At 34.5% G+C, this 22,462-nt stretch overlaps 1 protein-coding gene across 1 annotated transcript in view; it reads right to left on the reverse strand.

Annotated features, from left to right (window-relative positions):
• Positions 1-22,462, reverse strand: part of DCDC1 (doublecortin domain containing 1) — a 318,605-nt gene that overhangs the window by 15,777 nt on the left and 280,366 nt on the right. Inside the window, exons 26-32 of the mRNA XM_088145090.1 lie at positions 15,097-15,255; positions 13,483-13,686; positions 12,755-12,869; positions 6,865-7,032; positions 4,612-4,797; positions 3,009-3,212; positions 2,069-2,276 (exon numbers count right to left, since the gene is read on the reverse strand). Coding sequence (XP_088001216.1) covers positions 2,069-2,276; positions 3,009-3,212; positions 4,612-4,797; positions 6,865-7,032; positions 12,755-12,869; positions 13,483-13,686; positions 15,097-15,255 — 1,244 coding nt within the window. The remainder of the gene's footprint in view (positions 1-2,068; positions 2,277-3,008; positions 3,213-4,611; positions 4,798-6,864; positions 7,033-12,754; positions 12,870-13,482; positions 13,687-15,096; positions 15,256-22,462) is intronic.

Consider the following 22,462-nt stretch of genomic DNA (forward strand, 5'->3'; position numbering starts at 1 on the left):
CTGGTAATACAGCAAAAATGATAACAAGATGGCCCTCACCCAAGTATAACAAGCAGAAAGAGCACCCTCACATACAGCAGTTGCCAAAAGGTACTGGCTGACATAAAGGAGGATAGGAAAACTTAATTTGTTGCTTCTCCCTTCACTGATGATGACATAAGATAGATGTCTATGCCTGAGCTGGCTTTTTCAAGAAGGGGATCTGATGAACTGAGACAAATAGACAGAGCAAGAATAAGAAACTGACAAATTAAAAATAAATAAATAGCTGGGCCCAGATGGTATACATCTGAGGGTTCTTATAAATGTGAGATTGCTGCTCTTCCAACAAAAATATACAACTTTGTTTTAAAATCAGTATCTGTTCCTGAGATTATCTGAAAATAATCTGTTACTTTGAGATCTAGAAGAGTCACAGGAATGCATGTCCCATTAGCTTAATGTCCATTCTGAGTAAAATGATACAATGTATTATTGTATTGGAGAGATATGTGGAAAGTGCTCCACAGATTAATTTAAGTACACAGAGTGATACTTTTAATTTATTAATAAACAATCTGGATTTAGGGGGTAAGGATTTATTGATGATATCAAATTTCTCAAGATAATAAAATGTAAAAAATGGATTGCAAAGACCTCCAGCATGACCTATAAGTGGGTTTCAAATGGCAAATATTGTTCAGTAAAGAAAGTACAATATGATGCCCATTGGTGTGAAAGAATCAGAACTTTGCATATACATTAATGAGACCTGAAGTAGTTCGAAAAAGAATCTTGCCCTCATAGTGGACAGTTCAGTTGTGCATCTGTTATAAAAGGCAAAATCCATGCTTGGGATCATTAAAAATGCTTGGGATCATTAGAAAACAAATTTAAAATAAAACTACCAGTTTAGTAATGCCCCTATGTGTTATGTATAGTTCTGGTCACTACATCTCAAAAATGATATTACTGTAAAGAATTGGAGAAGGTACAGAAAAGGACACTCAAAATGGTTAGAGGTCTGTAATAGTTCCCTGAGGAGAAAAGACTACAGCATCTTGGACTTTTTCACTTAGTATGAAAGTAGGTAAGGAAAGATCTGACAGTTATATAAAATCATACATTAAACACAAGGTGATTCAAAATCAAATAAAAGGAGGAACTTCTTTGCACAGCAAGTAGCTAAAACATGGAATTTGCTGCCATCAGATATGATGAAGGCTACCAATTCAGTTGATTTTAAAAGGGGACTGGAAAAATGCATGGAGGAGCATAAATGATTTCTTGTCTTGATGGGTATTTACTACAGCTGGAACCATAGACTAAATACTTTAAATATGAGCTGCTGGGGAGCAAAAGTAGAAGGGGACTCTTGCCCTCCTGTCTGTCCTTATGAGCTTAGTGAATGCATATGGCTGGTCACCATGGCATACAGAACACTGAACTAGATGAGTTATTTGCCTAAACCAGCAAGCTTCTTCAGATACTCTATTCTTCTTTTATTTTTCTTCCCATTAATAAGAAACAAGCAATGCAAAACAAAAAACTAGAAAAGAGTAAATAAAACAGAAAACAGAAAACAAAAACTGAGTAAAAAAAAAAAAAGCAGCCCCCCCACCCTCACCCCCCAATATCATTCTGCTTTAGAAGATTCCTGAACAGGGCTCTGAGCAGGTAAAGAACCCACACATATCATGAAGACAGACCTCAAAGAATCAACTCAGTGTCTGTTTATACATGAGCTGAAATATAGAGGAACCTTTTAGTTCATTTGTTTTTTTATTTATTAGCAGTGCACCATCTTTTTTGTTCAGTGCTATCAAAACTGTGCACAATACATCTAAAAATAAAAGACCAAAGATGTACTGCGTAAATAAGTAAAAATGTCAAGCCCACAAAAATCTAAAACCAAATCAACAATAAGGATTTAAAACAAAAACAAAAAAAAATCAGAGATTTCTTGGCAGTATGTCAGAAAACTGTTCCATATAGCTTTTAGATTTAGATTTATTCTGATGAAGTTGGATAATCTATATAATGATTGCATACACTTTTATTTGGCAAGATATGGAAAGTCACATTTTACCTTTCCCTGAAAACACAGATGCAATTTGTTTAAAGCCAGGATCAGAAATGGCTTCTTCATCTCTTTCTTCGGTTTCTTGCTTTTTGAGATAATCATTCACTGCACACAAGACTAAATCCTGCAGTGTGAGGATCAGAGTCCCTTCACTGTTATATAGTTTACAAGCTGTCCTGCTAAGTTCAAGACGCCTTGTACATAATGAAAGCAGCTACAAAAAGGAAAACACACACACACACACACATATATATTTCAAATATATAATTACCAATATATAAGAAGATATCATATTGTAATCCTCATTTTGTTATTTTTTAAAGAAGTTGCTATATTATATTTGTATTCTGCTCTTTAAGATTCTAGAGGACATATATCAATTTTGTTTGCATGATTAACTAACCCCTAATATAATTTTCCTTTCCTAAATCTTCACTGGATTTCCCACTTAACATATAAATCTCTGTTTTTCAGGATATGGACTGCCTGCAAATGCTTGCAAGTTCACTAGGTGATCACTCTGCATATTTACAATTAAACATTCATTCAAGCAATATCATAAGCCTTCAGGACCTTTTCTTCATCAACAGAAACAAGCCCTCTAATGCTACTTAGGGAAACATTTTGAAATGAGAGAGGGTAAATGTACAAACTTGACATTATTAACTAATAATGAGATTCTTAGTAAATTATAGACATATTACTTTTAATGTGTTACCTGCAATGAGAAGGCTCTTCCTCCTCACAATGCAGTTTGCTCATACTAGATCCATAGCAGTTCTTACACCCCTTGGATCTGACCTGACATCTACAGGACAGATACCTGTAGATTCACAGTTTTCCCCCAGCATGTATGAATTTGTAGTATATTTTTTATCTTTTTCAGACTCACTATTTGTCCTCATCAATTAAATTACAATTCTCTCTTTGGATTATTCTTACTCACCGTAGGGAATGTGTGAGCAATAATTAGTTGCCCATTTCGATATCCATCTCCATTTTTGTATGCAATTATTTTTACTGTTTTTATGTTTAGAGCTGCAGTTATCTTTTCTGAGATCATTTGCAAGGAGGTTTCAGTCTTTAAGGATGCTAGAACTTCTTCTAAATAATGCAGGGTGGATTCCGCTTTATCAGAGAATAAATCAATCTCCATAATAAAACAAAACCAAATTTTTATCATTACTTTGTTTTTTTATAATCATAGTGAAGTGAATTTTTAAAAGGTAACTAAATTGAATTAAAATTAAAATTTCAAATGTTATACTTTATGACAAAATGGAAGAAATACAAGACAGACCGAAAAACAGGCAGATATCACTTTACAGACATACAAATCACCGAAAATTCAGAGTTGAATTTTTATAAAAACATTACCAGAAGTTATGTATTACATATTTAAAAGGGCTAGATTCACTACCCTGGATACATAACTACATGATAGATAACTGCAAAAATATTGAGATAACTAAATAACACAAATTAAGATGAACTGTATCCATCAAAGAAAGTAGTAGAAAATCAATTTGTAGTTGATATTTTCCCAAATGCCATTAACTAAAACAGGAAGTGAAATGGGCTTTTATTGAATAGAAACTCCTGAACTAATGTTAATTGCTAATCTCCACAAATGTTTAAGATTACCCATCCATCCCTTTTACACATTCCCTCTCAAAAGAAAATTGCTTCTCCGTTATTGTACTAGATTTCAAATCCTTCTTTCCCAAATAAAGTACAGTGTTAGAAAAAACTGCTGACTTTTCTACCATCTACCTAGTGAATATTCCCATGGCAATTTCCCAAGGCATCTAATTATGTCCCAATTCGATTATTTCTCATTTACTGCCTTTAAAGCTGCTTGATGGACTATGTTTGTAGCTACTATATATTAGTATCTACTGTAGTGGCAATCAGTATCTGCATCCCAAGGGGTTATACTGTCAACTATATTATGTCTTTTAAAAATTTTTAATGGAATAGTAAGCTTGGGGGGTGAGGGGGAGATTATTTTTTGCTTAACTCAGTACCCTCCTGAATCAAGGTACAATAAATGATAGTCATTTAACAGATATATGTGTAAGTACAAGATACAGGATAATTAGTCACACTTCCTTTTCTTCTACATGAAGATTAATTCATAATAATTGTGAGGCATGCCACAATCATTCCCAATTCGCAGGTAGAAAGCCACAGTTAAGGTCAGGATTTAATCCAAGCATGATTTCAACTCATTTCAGCATTTTCAATATCAGAGTAGAGCACTAAAATCTTTAAAATACTGCTTAAGGTGAACACGTTCTCTAGCATGTGCAGCATATCTTTCCTTTCAAAATAAATACAAAGCCTGTGATGATGATCTGGATTCATAACTAGCCCATAGCAACTAGTCATTACTAAATCCAGAAAAAAATGGTATTTAACTTTAATTTTATTGTAATGTTGATGTTCAAGTACAAATACTCCACTATTTGAAAACCATCTAAAAGATAAAGTTATAATACCATCGGTTATCTGTTTATGCCCAATGTATATATATAGGCTTAACCAACCTTGTTAACATCAACACACTTAAAAGGACAAATGGATAAATGATTTCTGTCCTGGAACCCAGAGGCACAGGAAAATATAGTACCAGGGAGCAATTTTTTCAGTTCTTTCTTTCCTCTGATGGTCCTTCCACAAGCCAAACATATCATTATTTTCTTCTTTCCACATGGTGAAAGAAAATAGTAGCCCTATTAAAAAAAAATAGTCAAAATACTTTAAATAGAATAATTTTTCTAATTTTTGCGTATTTATTTGTTTTAAATATCAAATATTTCAAATTTAGTTTTTATAATTTCCTGTAGTTTTAATTGTATGTATATCAGTAATCCAAAACTGGCAAACAGGCATATTGCAACTTTGCTGTATGCAGATGACATAGTACTCCTATCACAAACACAAATTGGACTTAGACGAGCCATGAGTGCTCTGGCCAGATATTGCTCAGAGGAAGCATTTGAAATTAACTATAGCAAGACTAAGATTTTGACTTTTGCTAAGAGACCTAAATTGCACACCTGGAGGATAAATGGCCAGAATATTGAACAAGTCAAATCTTTTAAATACTTGGGCATGGTTTTTCATAGCTCCACTAAATGCAATGCACACCAAAATTATGTTATACAAAACGCTCAAAAAACAGTGGTTGCAATCCAATCCTTTCACTTTACCAGAGGAGCACAGCATATCCCAGCAGCACTGAAGTTATACTCAGCTAAGGCTCATACACAATTACTCTTTGGTGCCCAGCTAGAACCTTATCCTTCCTTTACTCCTCTGGAAAGGGTTCAATCCAAATTCCTAAAGGCCATATTTCAGGTACCCCCCTGCACTCCAAATGTAGTATTAAGGAGGGAGGCAGGGCTGCCCAAAGTTGAAACAGGTGCATGGATCTGTATTGTAGCACATTGGCTGAAACTACTATTTTTTCCTACAGGTTTGGGTTCTTTCCTTATTAAGGACAATTATCAATCAGTATGGGCCAGGACTATTCTACAAAAACTCCAACATCTTGGCTTTTCTAGGGAGGCATTCCTAATGATGGGTTATGAGCGTGCACTCAGTGAATTTAAACAGAGTATCAAAGACCTGAAAGTCCAGCAGGACCAGTCTGTTCTTCCTAAGAATGTTTTTTTGAGCAGTCAAGTCTTTTCTTATAAGCCAGCAAGATACCTAAATTACATAACCATCCCCAAACTTCGGAGGGCATTAACTCTAGCATGCTGTAATGCTCTTCCTACAGCAGTTTTGGCCGATACAAAAAAGTCCCATACGAGCTGAGATTGTGCCCTGTGGACAAGGTGCTATTGAAACTACAGTACATGTTCTGCTATACTGTATTTTCTATAAGGATTCACGGACCCATTTAATAACTCCTCATTTGGTAAAATATCCTGGAAATTCTGATCCTTTTTATGTGCAGTTGTTGCTATCTGATCAGAATGATATAGTTTCCTTGAACGTAGCTAAATTTTGTTACACTGTTTGCAAAATCAGGCACACGTTGACTGCCCATTGATGATCCCACCAATCTGCAAAAATACTATTATGTTTAGTTTTATTTTATTTTAATGTATTTTAATTCACTTTAATGAATTTTTTAACATACCTTTGTTTGTGGTTCTGGTCTGTGACCGTAATAAAGATGATTCTGATTCTGTATATTAGTAAAATTCTGTAATCTGAGTTGTTACTAGTATGTTTATTTTTAAACTATATATTTATTAAACAAAGCTTGCTATAATTTTTAGAACTCCACCTTAGCTTTTTTATTTATTTATTTATTTTATTTTATAGATCTCTACCTTAGCTTAACTGGGATACATAGCAGTCTAGTTCTCTGAATTTTGCATTGCATTTTTGGTTCAAAAATATAACAAAATGCATCTTAAAATGTATATTAGAAGATTAAATATATTTAGAAAAGTGAATTTTAAAATAATTTGTAGAAATGAGTATAGTACTTTGTTAGAAAATGCTTTCAAGGGGCATTTTACATTTGAATTTTACATTTGAATTGTTTAAATGTCTGTATACTTTTATAAAAAAGTATTTTTAAAGAAAAGCAGATTAATGCAGAACTAGAATGGGATATAAGTAATGTTTCATCTTTACAAACAATTGTGTATGAGTCATGGTACTTTTATCCAGAGCTTTTAAAAGAATATTAAAAGAATATTTGATAAGTCATCTCTTTATTATCCATCTTAGTGGAATTAAGTTTTTCTTTTCCTTCATGGAGAACAAATAATACTTACTGGTTGGTCAATTTTCTCTGTCTTGGCCACAGTAAATGTGCAAATAGAAGCATAGTTTGCTGCTGTGATTTCTTGATCCAATATTGTGCTGTAAAAGGCACTAAAAACTTTTGTTTCTGTGAAATTCCACTTTTGGTTGGCAGCTCCATATTTATGTTGTTTGTATTTCTGTCAAAACATAAGATATTAGTCCTGCTTTTCTTTTTCAGTAATTTTCAGCTGATATTGCCTCTTTATCTTAGTTACAATTTAAAAATTAAAATAACCAGGGTAATAAGACAATATTGTGCATTCTCCCTATATCTTTTTTTTTTCTGGGTACACTTCTGGTGCTTAACAATATTACCATATAAAACTTTCATCATATTTTGCATATTTACTAGCAGGCTAAGTCAGTGAACAGTAGAAATTTGATGACATCTGTTTAGCTCTTTGCATTGTCTGCATTTTTCCCCCCTCTATACCTTTCTTGAATGTGCTGGGACTAAGTAAAAGAAAAATAAGAGAATTAGTTTGCATTAACGTGTCAAGGGTTTGTACCAGACACAAGTAGATTAGATAAATAAATTTATTACAGAAAATTAGGAAGCCATGCATACAACAACAAAGCTGGGTCTAACAGCAGTCAGGAATCTTGCCCTATCTCCATAGCTGTTAGTCCCAGGATTTAAACTGTGGGCCTCTTCTTCCTGCCTTTTTGAGACAATGGCCATTTGGTTGCTTGTTTTTTAGTGTGGAATGTTTCTGCCATCTGTCCGTTAACAAAATGCCTTTCTCTGTTATGAGAATCAGAGATTCCTGACTCAGTAGCTTCAACCTTTGCATAATGGCAGCATATAAACTGGTTAATCTTCAGCTTTAGGTAAGTCCTCCAGACTTGCCAAATGGTAGATACTTCTGTCTCTAGGCTTTAAGAATCAGCATCTTCTGACTTCCAGGGGAGGTATGGCAAACTGAAGATGGTTCTGTGAAAGTGAAGCTGATGACCATGGCAAAGACCAAGGAACCTTGGAACCTCTTCCTTGTCCTTCTGGAAAAGGAAGATGGGAGATCACCTATATGTGCTCTGGACAGCTGCTCCTCACAAGGAGACCACAGGACAGTGGTTTTCCATGGGTTTGAGTACCAGGAGACCAGGATCAGCCATCTTGCTTGCAATTGCAGCACAGCCTTTTAAAGGACACTAAATTTGCAAACCTCACTTTCTAATCACTTTTGGAAATTGTCTATTAACTATCTTAAAGCTATCAGAGACCTTCAGAACAACAAGTCTGAAAAGTCTTCATTGGGTGAGTTTATCTTCAACTCTGAAGAAAAGAAAACTTAATTATAAGTGTAAGAACTTGAATTTGAAATAAACAGCAAAAAGCTAAATAAGATTTTTAATCTAAGAAAGTTATAAACAGATTAAGGGTCCAGATAAATTTGGAATATTGATTTTTAGTATAAGTTTTTGGAATTAACTGTTAAAAAAAAGTTTTTGTAGGAAACAGACTTATTTTGGCTATCCTGGTTGTTGCAAATCATAACAAAACATAAGTGATGATTTTAGAAACTGGACACTAGAGGGGACTAAAGATTTTAAGCAGAAGAAAAAAAATACATGTCTGATGTCAGTTAATACTGGGACTTACAAAATGACACAAAATGTAATAACATTGGAAATATTAAGGGAGATTTTTGAAAAATGGAGCCAGAAGTTAGCAACTATAATATCAACACTGTCAGTAATGATGTCTACTTCTATGGATAGACTATGTCTAAAAGAAGTTAATGAAGGAATGATAGATGTGGAAGAAATTTTATCTGGCAAGCTAGAGAAAATACAGAATGTGGAACTACAGAGACAGGCCAAGAGAATGATTTGGAAAAGGACACTTCAGCGGATATACCAAAGAAACTGGCTAAGGTTTTAAAATTAAAAGGGAAATGCAATATTTGATTGAATTAAAGATGAAGACTGTTGGAAGCAAAAGGAAGAAATATAAAGTTGGTTTATTTGATCAAGGTTAAAACACGACATGTTTTTATGAAATTCTGGCAACCCTGTACAGACTGTTTGATGACACCAGGATTGAAAAGTTGATGTTTTATGGGTTTGCTTATAGATAAGGGATGGGATATGGGAGAAGAGATATCTGTTTAACCTTACAGGGGGTGAAGAGCTACCAAACTTGTTTATACTTGTTGTGATGAAGTCACTTCTTTATATATTTCTTTTTTTTTATCGTATCATATCATATAAATCATATCATATTATATCATATCATATCATCATATTCTTTTTCTTCTTTCTTCTTTGTTCCTGCACTTTCTATTCTTTCTTTCCATTTTATTTACTTTCTCTAAGTTTAGTTTGCATTAGTTTTTACTACTGTAATTAAAATTCTTAACAAAAATATATTAAAAAAAGAAAATGAGCATTTTCCATTGCTCTTCCATTGCTTTCTGAATTATCAGAAAGTAAGGGTAACACAGTGAAATACCCATTAAACTGTGAACCATTGAACACAATAGAACTGCCAACATCAGTACAGCCATGTATCTTGCTTTTTGAGAATACAGTGTTTTGGTGGCAGCTAGCACAGAAGAAAATATTATTCATCCCTGACCCAGGTTAGGATCTCTCTAATACCCAGCTCTGCAGACCAGTTTTACAGACCAAACAGATCACTAGCACTGTTTTAGAAAAGAGAGGTATCAATAATTAGACCAGCCTTTCTGCGTGGATTCCTCTGTAATTTATTACATGACCAAGAAACTCTTTTAGCGTTTATTTATGTTGGGCCACATGAGCATTATGCAAACAGAGATCTACTTATGGAATAGGATTTCTTATACTTCTCCTTCCTGTATACTTCATCTATTCATTGAATTTATATCTCATTGTGAGACTTTCTGCAGTTTACAGAAATAAAGACATAATAAATAAATAAAATGTTCATGTAATTTTTTTTTAAATGATTACATAATTGTAAAGCCAGTCTAGACCCTCCAAAACAACTTTATTTTCAATAGTGTCTGGAAAGCCAGACTGTGAGTGCCAACTTAATTTGAGGTGGGAGGCTGTTCCATAGTACATGCATAGCCACAAGAAAGCAGTATCTGTAAGCCTCTGTACTATGCACCTTGGGGAAATGGGGGATCATCATCAATTTCTCCTGGGATATCTGAGTTGGTGGGTTGATTCGGGCTGAAGATGGTAGTCTGGAGACACCTTAGTGCTAAGCTCTATATGGCTTTATAGATAATGACCAGCACCTTGATTGCATCTAAAGGCGGACTTCCAGTGGAGGAATTAATGGTGGAAGGTTAGTTCCAGCTGAAGCTGGGACTTTAGCACAGTAAATTGGGGGTCTCAGGATTTATTCCGAGACCCGAAGCATTCTCTGGGCAAGGAGAAGCTGTCAAATTGCACCTCGTGTCTTCTATCGGCTGCAACTCATCGAACAATCGTGGATTGCGATCGAATGGAGAGCAATCAGCTGGGAAGTAGGTGAAACATCTTGTTGAAGCTACATCTAAAAGCCTCTTCGAAGGGACAGCACTTCTGACCACCCCACTTCTAAAATCACTTGCATTGTATTTCAATTTAGAATTTAAAGAGGCTATCTCTACTACGGAAATATTTCTTCTCTTGGTTGGTTTTTCATTGTTTTTGGGACTTCTAAAGTGTGTTTTTACTGGATTTGAAGGATTGATATTACAAGCATGCAATCTGGAAGCTTTACTGTTTTGTAGGATTTTTTTTCCCTACTTTTGGGAGATTATTTTTATTAACATTTTACATTCATTTTCAAAAGAAAGATTTTTATATATGTGATTTTTTGTGGAGTGAACAATCTATTTTTAGATGTCATGAGAAAGTTTTGGTTTGGCGATTTTTCTAAGCTGTGATTGGTTGCTGATTTGGGCCCCCCCATCTTGCTGTTTGTTGTGGCTATTCAGCTGTTTGTATTTGGAGAATACTACTTTTGACCACAAGAGGGAGCAAAGGTATTAAATTTGAAACTATCGAATGAAGAAACAGTTTTGTTTTTCTCCTTTTTTTATTTTTTAAGTAAGGGGGGAAAGAAAAAGAAATATAAATAATGTCCAGCAGAAAGCATATAAGGCATGGGTCTGGTGAACTTGATTGGATGAAATGCATGTCTGAAGAATATACTCTTAAAATCACACAAACCATTATCTAAAGTGTTAACCAATTATTTGATTGAAGATTTGCTGATTTTGACAAAAGGCTTGATCAAAAATTGGACAAAATCGAAAAGAAATTGGAAGAAGGAAATAAAACACTTAATGATAGAGCTGAATTGTTGGAAAGTGAAAGGGACAAAGAGTTGGACAAAGCTGCATCACTGGAACTGAGAGATAAAGAGTTTTGTTTAAGGTTTAGGGGAATTCCTGAGATTAAAGAAGAAGACTTAATAAATATAATGGATGAAATAGAGAAAAATCTCCATATAAACTCTAGGTGTGCAATTGTACATGGTAAGCCAAGAGATGTGTTGGTACAGTTTGTTAGGAGAAAAACAAGGGATTTAGTCTTGCAAGCACACTTTGATTCTAAACTTAATATCGAAAATGCAGATATAACTGTGCTTAAAAAAATACTAATAAGGATTTTAAGGAAGAGAAAGGACTATGCTGTTTTGACAGTTGTTCTGAAAAAGAATAAAATTCCCTTTCATTGGGAAAAATTAGAAGGGATAGGGTGAACTAAATTTTAAAAAAATAAAAGAATAGTTAGAGTTAGAAGGCTTTACATGTTATTGGTTTACTTATATGTAATTGAATGTTTTAAGTTGGATAAAAAGAATTAAAGATTTGCTAATGAAACAATTTATTTCGAGATACAACTTTGTACAAATGATGATATGTTACTGTTAAGAAGTATAAGATGTTGTTACAGATGAATCTGGATGATGATGTTGAATTACAATTTGAAAGAATTTTTTTGTAAAATGATGAATTGTTGATATTTAACTCTTGATAAATTGTCAAGATTGGTATAATAAATGTTTGTTGAAAGGGTGAAGGAACCTTTTATCATGTTTGGTGGACTTGTGAAAAGGCTAACAAACTTTGGGATTAGATATGTGTTATTATCCAAAAGATTCTTTAAATGACAAAAAAAAGTAACTGTTCTTACTAGGCTCGATGGAGAAAGAATTGGAGAAACAAGATGGAACTCTGCTTTTGTATATGACCACAGCTACAAGATTATTATATGTTCAAAGACTGAGAGATCCACAAATACCTACAGTGGAGGAATGGATTATTAAATTAATGGACTTGGTTCAAATGGAGAGGTCAACAGCTCTAATAAGAGATAACACTGTTTCTAAATTTGTATTTTTGTGATAACCTTCTTTAGATTACGTGCTTGTGCGGGAATAAATGAGATTTTGAATGTGGGTTTTAATGCTTAGATGGTTTGTGCTGATAGAAATAATGTGAACTAGGATTTATTAGTGGTAAGAGACTATTTTTTTCAATTTGTATTTATATCTGTATTGGAGATAGTTGGAAATCACTTTCTGTTTCAACTTTCTATCTATTTCCACTATTTTAGTTGTTGTCTTTTTTGTTTTAGTTCTATTCTCTATCTTTACTGTACTCTTTGTTTTGTTTTCAACTGTACTTTGTAATATAATATAATGAAGTTTCTATTAAATATCTAACCATCTGGAGAACATACATAGAAGCTATCTATAGAAGTATAAATATTCTTATATTCTTATAATTCAGCTACTGAATTATAAGAATATAAGAATATTTATACTTCTATAGATAGCTCATATCTAATTGCAATTTGTGGATTTAAAATAATAATAATTTGCTACATTTGGTATTAATACTTAAATCTGTAATAACACATGATACTTACCTGAAGGATAACAGGACACCCTTGTATTTCCAGTGGAAATTTTGGACTTCCATTCAGTACACTGGGCATTGATACCGCGAGCACTAGATCTGGATCAATTATAAGGTGAAAGGACCTAGAAACAAAAAGTTGGAGGCTGAAATAATAAAGGATTATGTTTTAAAATAATGACATTTGCATTTATCTTCATTTTATCACAGAAAGTTTTGTATACATCTCAAGAGGTTTATATTACATCTCCAAAGTTCTGCTAGAGAGATTAGGGAAGAGATGACAGCAGCATAATGGAAGCTTTTACCCTAATCTAGGACTTGATGCAAGAGGATAACAGGAAAAGGAGAGAAATGGACGTAAGGGTAAAGAAGGAAGAATACTGTATATGGTCATTGTAGTTACCTAACCACATATTACTATAGCATATGGAAGGTAGGTTTTACCAAAATCTTCACCAAAAAAGTAGTTATTTAAAATGAAAATGTAAGACTTTGGTAACCATAGATTATAATTTTGGCTGTTTGTTGTTGCTGTTGTTGTTGTTAAAAAAAATCATTTATCTGGGCTTTCATTTTGAGAGACTTCAGATAAGTTCAGAATTAACTTGAAGAAGACACCATGAGCATTATTCAAGAACAAGTCAAATGGAAAAGCGTCCAAGCTTGACTGAAGGTCCTGCTAGGGATAATGTAATGCTTGAAGTTCCATCACATTTCTAATATACAGAAATGTACCTGTTTTCCTCTCTCCATATCCAATGTTGCTTGATATCATCAGACTTCTTTTCCAACAAAACCACTTCAGTGCCAGAATGAAGATCAACATTCTCCACACCCAGTACAAGATTTGGAAAACTGCAGTTGAAGATCTTCCCATTTCTAAATTCAAACTGTTGATGGTGGGCTTCCTGCAGTTCTTCAGCCAGTTTTGGTTTATGCCTGAGACCAGCAAAAATAAATGCCCTGTGCACACTACGTTATATGCTAACAGCAACAAAGTATAAAACAAACCAAATGTGTGAAATCAAAAATAAATTAGAATTCAAAGGAACTGGACACAGATGTTGGAAAATTGGATGGGTGATTATATGAAGATGTGGAATAAAAGCTAGACAGACTGAATCTGTCTTTCATTTGGATTTCTGAATCAAGCTCAGTGACCCAAATGACCCTTTCTGACTCTGATCTTGAGGAAAGCATACATTTATTTACTGAATCTTATAAAACAGTTTTCTAAACAGCTGGCAGAAGTAAATGCCACCTTTCTAGGGGCGATATTATGTTCCACCATGTTTATATGAAATGTGGCAACTAACAAAGACATCTGGATACAGGCCCAAAGTCTTTTCAGCTTGCTTTGATTTTTAAAATAATTATATTAGTACATATTGTTCTATACAGAGAACAAAGTAAATAAAACTCATAAGATAGGGACAGTGAGCTGGCAAAGGAATAAGGAAGACCTCCTCAAACTCTTGTGAAATGTAAAATCAATGAAACTCTAAATAGATTGTCACATTACATGCTCATTGTTCCTTTAGACAATTACTGGATTTTCATGTTATTTTCTTTCCCCTGTTGTCTTTTACAAGATTATATCCTATGAACTTTTTTTTTTCCATTTTAAGATATTATAATGTCCACATTTTCTTAGTGCATCAGAACCTGATAGTGGCAGAGCTCTTAAAAATTATTAAAGGAGTATTAAAAATCTGAAGTTGAAAGATCTACGGAAAGCAACCCTATCTCCTCCCTCAGAATAAGAGAAAGGTGTATCTTTTGTCCATTGCACTTAGTAAACAAGGAGTGGGGTGAGAGATGGATTTTTCTCTTTTGCTTGATTTAACATTAGTCAGAAACATAATGGACTAATCTCTGCCTCAGCATTCTGATAATTCAAGTGTTCAGACTTATCTTAGTGCCATCTATGTGTTTAGTAAGTACCTGCTCAGAGTAGTGGTAGAACAAAGTACTGTACTAGATTTCCACCTAATTCTAATTATGTAGTGAATGTCTTAACTGCTTATTCAAAAGATTTAATTTTCACAGAATTTGTTGCATCAGAGTAGAACTGAAACCTTTGTATTAAGCACTTAACCTTCAACCTGACGCTATCAACTTAAGTGAATTATTATCAACCTAGAGCACAGTATTATTTTAATATAATCCAAGGTGGTTTGATATAAGGAAAATTATACCAGAAACACTCTTTTGGTTGATACCCTCTTGGGTATCATGGTACCCACATGGTACCCTCATAATTGTAATATGTGCAATTTTTAAAATGTTGTGATAATAAAAAGATACAAAAGGAATAAAATTCACCATGCTTAAATATAAATAACTGACCTGTATTTTTTATATAACTCTGCATCTTCAAAGAACTGCTCATCTTTTTCCTTCTGAAAGTTGCAGTCCTCATCAAAATCATAGGAAACTTGCTGCCAGACATATTTTGTAGGCTTATAATATGCTTCTGATTTAAGATGTGACCTTATGTGTGAATTTCTGGAAAGGTATAAAGTCCATCAAGAGTTACTCTGGTGTTTGAGGTGGCATACTTGACCAATCAATCAATCAATTCAGAGCATTAATACTTATTACCAGTGAATGTTTTTCATAGAGATTTGAATCATTGACTAAAACTGAGTTTCCCAAGGAGCATAACAGGTTAAAGCACTACAGTGTTTATTTTAATGGGAAATTGAGTTTCATAAACACTTGGATTGAAACATTTAATTAGGTGCCTTAAATCCATTGGGATGAATGACAAATAAACTGTATGGGAAAGTATGGCCAGTGTGATTTGGATAACAGATCTAAGGACAGTGTAATAGTCAATACTTATTCATTTTATAGTTTCTAAGACCATCAGTGATGGGTTTCAGTGAGGAGGATTATAAACCTACATGCTTTCATTCTATCTTGCATAAACCATTTAGATTAGCGCTAGCTGTTACGCCTATATTTTAGAAAGAAAACAAGGGTAGGTCTGAAAATAGGAGGCAAAAAGAAGGGAGAGAACTCCAGAAAAGTTTTTGGACACTTTTTACTTTAATAAACCCAATTCCTTACAGCTAAAAACAATAGTGTTGTAACTTAAAATGACAAATATTTGTGATGCATATACCAGCATAGCCTATTTTTACTTCGTAGAAGGATTAAGGGTTATTCTCATTACATGGGACAGAGAAAAGGAAAATAGTGTTGGAAACAGTGGGGTGAAGTGAAATTGAACCAATAACAATAATGCAAATAAATATGATTTACAACAGCAAATATCTGTGATTTGAATTTTTCTTCAGAGTGGTATCTGTTGAAGATGACAACAACAACAACAACAACAACAAAGGTATTTCTCTGATACAGACTCACAGAAACAGATCCTTCAAGAAATATTTCTTAGTCAAAAAGTATCAAGCTTTGTTAGCCAGCAACCGTCTGCTTGAAGGAACAGGAACCAGGCTTTAGACAAGTAGGGGAAAGACATCTTTTAAAAGCTACATCCAAGCACAAATAAAAAACTGGGATGTGCCAAGAATAAGCTCTCTGAGAATAGCTAGATAGTGGGATGCTTCTTGTAGCACAAAATGGTTTTCCTGACATATTAATTGTAAACCTATACCAACTACGCCAACTAGAAATACACTATGGAACTTTTCTTTGGGTGTTAGTTGTATTGTTAAATATACGGGCATAGATATATTAGATCTATATCTATATCTATATCTATATCTATATCTATATCTATATCTATATCTATATCTATATCTATCAATAGATATTACTGATTTAAAATATTTAATATTTAAATATTTATTATCTTAAATATATTAAGTATAATTATATTAAATATAAAATATTTATAAATATTTAATTGTCTATTTAAAAATACTCAAAGTGGCCAGCAAAATCATTATGATAATTAAGCCGCAAACCCCGCACTCACCAGCACTGATGATGTTACCTAGTTGGCTAATGAAATGTCTGCAAGCAAACAACCAAGCTCAGAGAGCACCAAGGACTCCACAAGATAATTAAAAACAGAATTGAAAGCACAACATTTAAAACCACAATGTTAAAAAAAATTAAAAATGCATACTTTGTTTTTGCAACTTATATGCTCCTTCATTTCTGGAGAGAGATTACTGTATTAAGAACAAAAATAAATTAATATAATTGTAATAAATCAATCTCAGGTGCCACCATTCAGCGACAGCATGTTCTTCCTCGTCCCCAAATACCTTTTTGAACAGTCATGTTTTTTATGGCTCTCCAGAAATAAAGTAGGGAGAGGTAGTCTGGATATCACTAGATCTTCAAATTACTTGATGCCTTCAATATGCTATAAGTGTTTTTTAAAATACTATTATATGGGTTTTTGACCAGCAAGGCAATATTAACTTAGTTGTAGTGGTATTATATCTTTACAATTTCAATAAATTAGTTTCATTAGTCTTCCCAGTTTAATTTTTGTCTCCACTGTCAGATATTGTATTATTTCTCTTCTCTTTTTTATCTTAGGTAAAAGCTTTCTGTACAATAAGATATTTATTTAGTTCCTCTTCTGAATTCCAGTGTTTTCATTTTCTCATTAATTTTTTTTTTTTAAATGTACTAAATAAATACGATAAGAGCAACAGTTTGAAACTTGGATTTCAAGGTCCACATCCAATACCCTGCAACATGAAATGGATTTTCTTACAGAAGATAATCTGAGATTATTTTCACTCCTGCTAGTTTCACTGAAAACAAATGGAACAAATTTATGTCCTTTTCCAATAGCAACAAGAAAACCCCTACTCCTACTCTATGGTAAAGGAAAGTGAAAATACATTATTTACACTCTCATTCACATTACATTCACATCCCTTACTACAAGTTACATATGTGTATTTATGTATGGGTGAGTGTGTGCATGTGTGTGTGTGAATATACACACACATATCCATACATACATACATACACACACTGTTGTAGAGGCTTTCTATTGTGTGTTTCTGCGTGCGTGCACATATAAAATATTTAAATTATTTAATTAAAAAAACCTCTACAACAGTTAAGCTTCCTTTTCCATTTCCATTGAAAAATCCATTGAAAAACTCAGTAGTATGATTACAGCCCAAAAGCCAGGAGACAGACTGAAGCAAAGGTTTGCACAAATGAGAAAATGGCTCCCCCACAAGCTTCACAGCATCTTAACAAACTAACTAGCTCAACAATAGATTCAAACAGAATGCAGATGAGCTGGACATCTAAGCCAAGCCAAGCAAGGATGCTGTTGGGGGACTGAAGGGATGTAAAGCTGACCTGGCAGGATATGGAGATTACATGCAGAGGCGCCTACATGTTAATAACTTGAATCGCCATTTTCTTTACTTGGGGAAGCAGGGGATTTTGTTGGAGAGGACAAGGCTGTCTATTAGAGAAATCTCAGTATCTCACTAAACTATATTTTTCAGAATTTTTTTTAAAACACCATTACAGTTAACTGGCTATAAAGTGTGTGTGTGTGTGCGCCTGTGGAAAGGGGAAGGAGGGAAAGTGTAACATAGTGTAGACAGACCCTTGGATCACAATAATTCCCAAATGAAATGTGTTTACTTCTGATTTTATCAGTGAAAAACTTTGGTTGGCAAAAGAGTAGCCACATTCTGTAAACTTGAGAAATCTGCTGAAAGAGACAGAGAGAGGTCAGTTTTCCATATGTATATGGAGCCCTTTTAATCATATACATGAACAAAATTAGTTCGACAGTTTAAAATAAAGTGAATCAAGGTAGAAACTTGCAAGATGTAGCACTGGTAACTCATTTTTATCAGCACTAGTATTATGTCATACACACACACACACACATTAACTTTAGTGCATATACAATCAATAAAAGGAAACAAAGCTTTCTGAAACATCTCTTTCATTTTAGTCAACCCAAAACTTCCGCATAAGGAGTTTATAGTGCTTGAGTTTATTGGCGAGCTATTTTTTGTTGCACTTAGTAGGTCGAAATCCAGCTCATAGTTTGCATGTGGGAGGCGGAATCTTCAATCACACAAATTTCATTAAAAAAAATATTTTAAGTAAACATTGATCCAATATGTTGTCTGTGACAGACCACGCAGATAGAAAAATCAGTAAATCTTCCATGTGACATTATGATTAAAAATATGTAAAGGAAAAATTCTGATGTTCCACAATCAAAACACATTAGCTGGAAAACTAATCCTGGATATTTCATTAAAATGTTTAACTTCTAAGTACGCATAGGATCCCAACTTAAATTTTATACACATTAAAGCTGTTCCTTTACAGGACCCAATTCTTTTCTCAGGAAGTAAGCCCTTTTAATCATACACTGTGTGCACAATTATTAGGCAAGTGACTATTTTGACCATATCATCATTTTTATGCATATTTTCCACCTCCAAGCTGTATAAACCTGAATGCTTATTGGATATAAGCATATCAGGTGATGTGTATTTGTGTAATGAGGGAGGGTGTGGCCTAAGGAGATCAATACCCTATATCAAGGTGTGCATAATTATTAGGCAGCTTCTTTTCCTCAGACAAAATAGGCCAAAAAAGAGATTTAACTGACTCTGAAAAGTCAAAAATTGTAAAAAGCCTTTCAGAGGGATGCAGCACTCTTGAAATTGCTAAGATATTGGGGCGTGACCACAGAACCATCAAACATTTTGTTGCAAATAGTCAACAGGGTCGCAAGAAACGTGTTGAGAAAAAAAGACGCAAATCAACTGCCAAAGATTTGAGAAGAATCAAACGTGAAGCTACCAGGAACCCATTATCCTCCAGTGCTGTCATATTCCAGAATTGCAACCTACCTGGAGTGCCCAGAAGTACAAGGTGTTCAGTGCTCAGAGACATGGCCAAGGTAAGGAAGGCTGAAACTCGACCACCACTGAATAAGACACATACATTGAAATGGCAAGACTGGGCCAAGAAATACCTGAAGACAGATTTTTCAAAGGTTTTATGGACTGATGAGACGAGAGTGACTCTTGACGGACCAGATGGATGGCCCATGGCTGGATCAGTAACGGGCACAGAGCTCCACTTCGACTCAGACGCCAGCAAGGTGGAGGTGGGGTACTGGTATGGGCTGGTATTATTACAGATGAGCTAGTTGGACCTTTTCGGGTTGAAGATGGACTCAAAATCAACTCCCAAACCTACTGCCAGTTTTTAGAAGACACTTTCTTCAAGCAGTGGTACAGGAAAAGGTCTGCATCTTTCAAGAAGACCATGATGTTTATGCACGACAATGCTCCATCGCATGCATCGAAGTACTCCACTGCGTGGCTAGCCAGTAAAGGCTTCAAAGATGAAAGAATAATGACATGGCCCCCTTCCTCACCTGGCCTAAACCCTATTGAGAACTTGTGGGCCCTTCTCAAATGGGAGATTTACGGTGAAGGAAAACAGTACACCTCTCTGAACAGTGTCTAGGAGGCTGTGGTTGCTGCTGCACAAAAAGTTGATCATCGACAGATCAAGAAACTGACAGACTCCATGAATGGAAGGCTTATGACTGTTATTGCAAAGAAGGGTGGCTATATTGGTCACTGATTTTTTGTTTGAAATGTCAGAAATGTTTATTTGTAAATTTTGAGTTGTTTGTTTATTATTCTCACTTTAACAGATGAAAATAAATGAGTGAGATGGGGGAATTTTCGTTTTTCATTTAGTTGCATAATAATTCTGCACACTAATAGTTGCCCAATAATTGTGCACACATAGATATGCTCCTAAGAAAGCCAAAACCTCATGTTTACTTTCTTAAATATTCAGTTTTGAGGTTTATTAACATTTTGGATTGACCAAGAGCACTGTAGTTGTTCAATAATGAAATTCATCCTCAAAAATACAACTTGCCTAATAATTGTGCACGCAGTGTATATGGGGCATTTCAAAATAGCCACAGTCATCATTCTTATTCCCCAAACCGTTGTTACTGTACTCATAGCAACCCTCAATGACAATGTGCAACAATCTGTGCTTTGATCAGTGCTCCTCTCTCACCGGATCAGCTTGCCATGTTTGCTGCATAGCAAGGGAAAAAAAACCACTGATAGCAAGGGAACAGATCAATCAAGAAGAATGGAGAGACAGCTAAAAGTGTCATGGCACATTGACTTCTAAAGGGGGGATGAATCTAGGAGCTAGAAATGTTTGTCAGTGGGTAACCTTGTAGCTCCAGAGAAAAACAGATTCACAGCATATACTCAAGAGTAACAGTGCTTTGATTCACTTTAGAAGCCCTACAGTGTTTTGGGTACACAGGAACATAATGCTGATCTTGAGTCAATACAGCACTTGGATGTGGAAGGGCTATAGAAAACTGCTTAATGAAATAGAAACTCCTATACTGTCTTTGTAATGTGTGCTTATTACTCATTATAGCTTACAATTGTTAAAGCCAACTCTATTATGCAACAAAAATCATTAAAATAAGATATAATGGAATACATGACCAGCTGGTAGATTTTGAAAAATTCTATCTGATAAAATAAAGGCTAACTGGAACAAAACAGCATATGATAAAATTTGTTGGTGGATATTAGGAGTAAAGAATTCCAGTTGGAATGCAGTCTTCAAAAAAAAAAAAAAAAAAAGCTTTCTTCTGTTACAATTTAATTGAATGTGCCCAACCTGAAGACCAAAACTGATGATTTGGAAAAAACAATGAAGTTTTATTCTGGAAATCATATTCCAAAAGCCACATTATACTTCTGTTGTCTTTGAAATTGTGTTTGTTTTATTGATTAGATGTGGAGTTGCATGAACTGGTTGGTTCCACAACTGAAATGAGGAAGGAGATTTTTATTCATTCTTTTTCTCCTGCATCTACCTACGCGCTGCAAAATCTGTCCCAGAATAACCCTCTTGGAATGATAACTGAGGCTGCAAAAGGCAAAGAAAAATTGGCAATAGTTCTTATTTTACCCCCTTTCTTCAGCAGAAAGCATTTGCAGGACCTTGGTTCCCTCTGTAAAAGTAGGTCTTCTGTTCATGGGTGAAAAAATCTGCATTCAGCTTGCTGTTATAGTATCCCATGTTCCATATCAAACCTTAGGATATTTTTAAATTGTATTTATTTCAGTTATAACCTGCTGTAATCCAGTTAAGGGCTCTCAGAGGTTTACAAATCCACAATACACATACATTTAAAATGTTCACAGTAAAAATTAAATATTTTAAAATACAACATATTAGAAAAATAAAATAATAATAAATGATGGCAGTCCCTAAACACCATACTAAAAAGTGTTTATAAGCTGTTTGCAAAAGGCAGTGAAGAAGGAAGTCAAATTCATGGGAGGACATTCCAAAGGGCCACCCAGAAGCAGTGCCTCCTGGCCTTGACCCCCTTACCTCCCAAAAGTGGGGAACCTGCTGCTTCTCCCAAAAAATTACGTTAAGCCAAGCCTATTCTAGGTGGAGAATGCAGCTCTGAGGGTAACCTGGTGCCAAGCCATAGAGGGTTTTACAGGTTAAAATTAGCACTTTAAATTGTGCCCCAGTAGCTTATTGATAGCCACTGCAGGACCCATAGCATAGGTGTAATGTGCTCATAAGACCAGGTTTTAGTGAGTACATGGACAGCTGGATTCTGGACTACTTGCATCTTCCAAGTGGTTTTTAAAGGCACCCCAATAGAGCATGTTAAAGTAGTGGGGACCCGCTGCTTTTCAGGTAA

This window comes from Python bivittatus, unplaced genomic scaffold (assembly GCF_059951505.1).
Source record: "Python bivittatus isolate LINGU-HERP-01145 unplaced genomic scaffold, Pbiv_v1 ctg000480_np1212, whole genome shotgun sequence".
In the NCBI taxonomy this organism is placed as follows: domain Eukaryota; kingdom Metazoa; phylum Chordata; class Lepidosauria; order Squamata; family Pythonidae; genus Python; species Python bivittatus.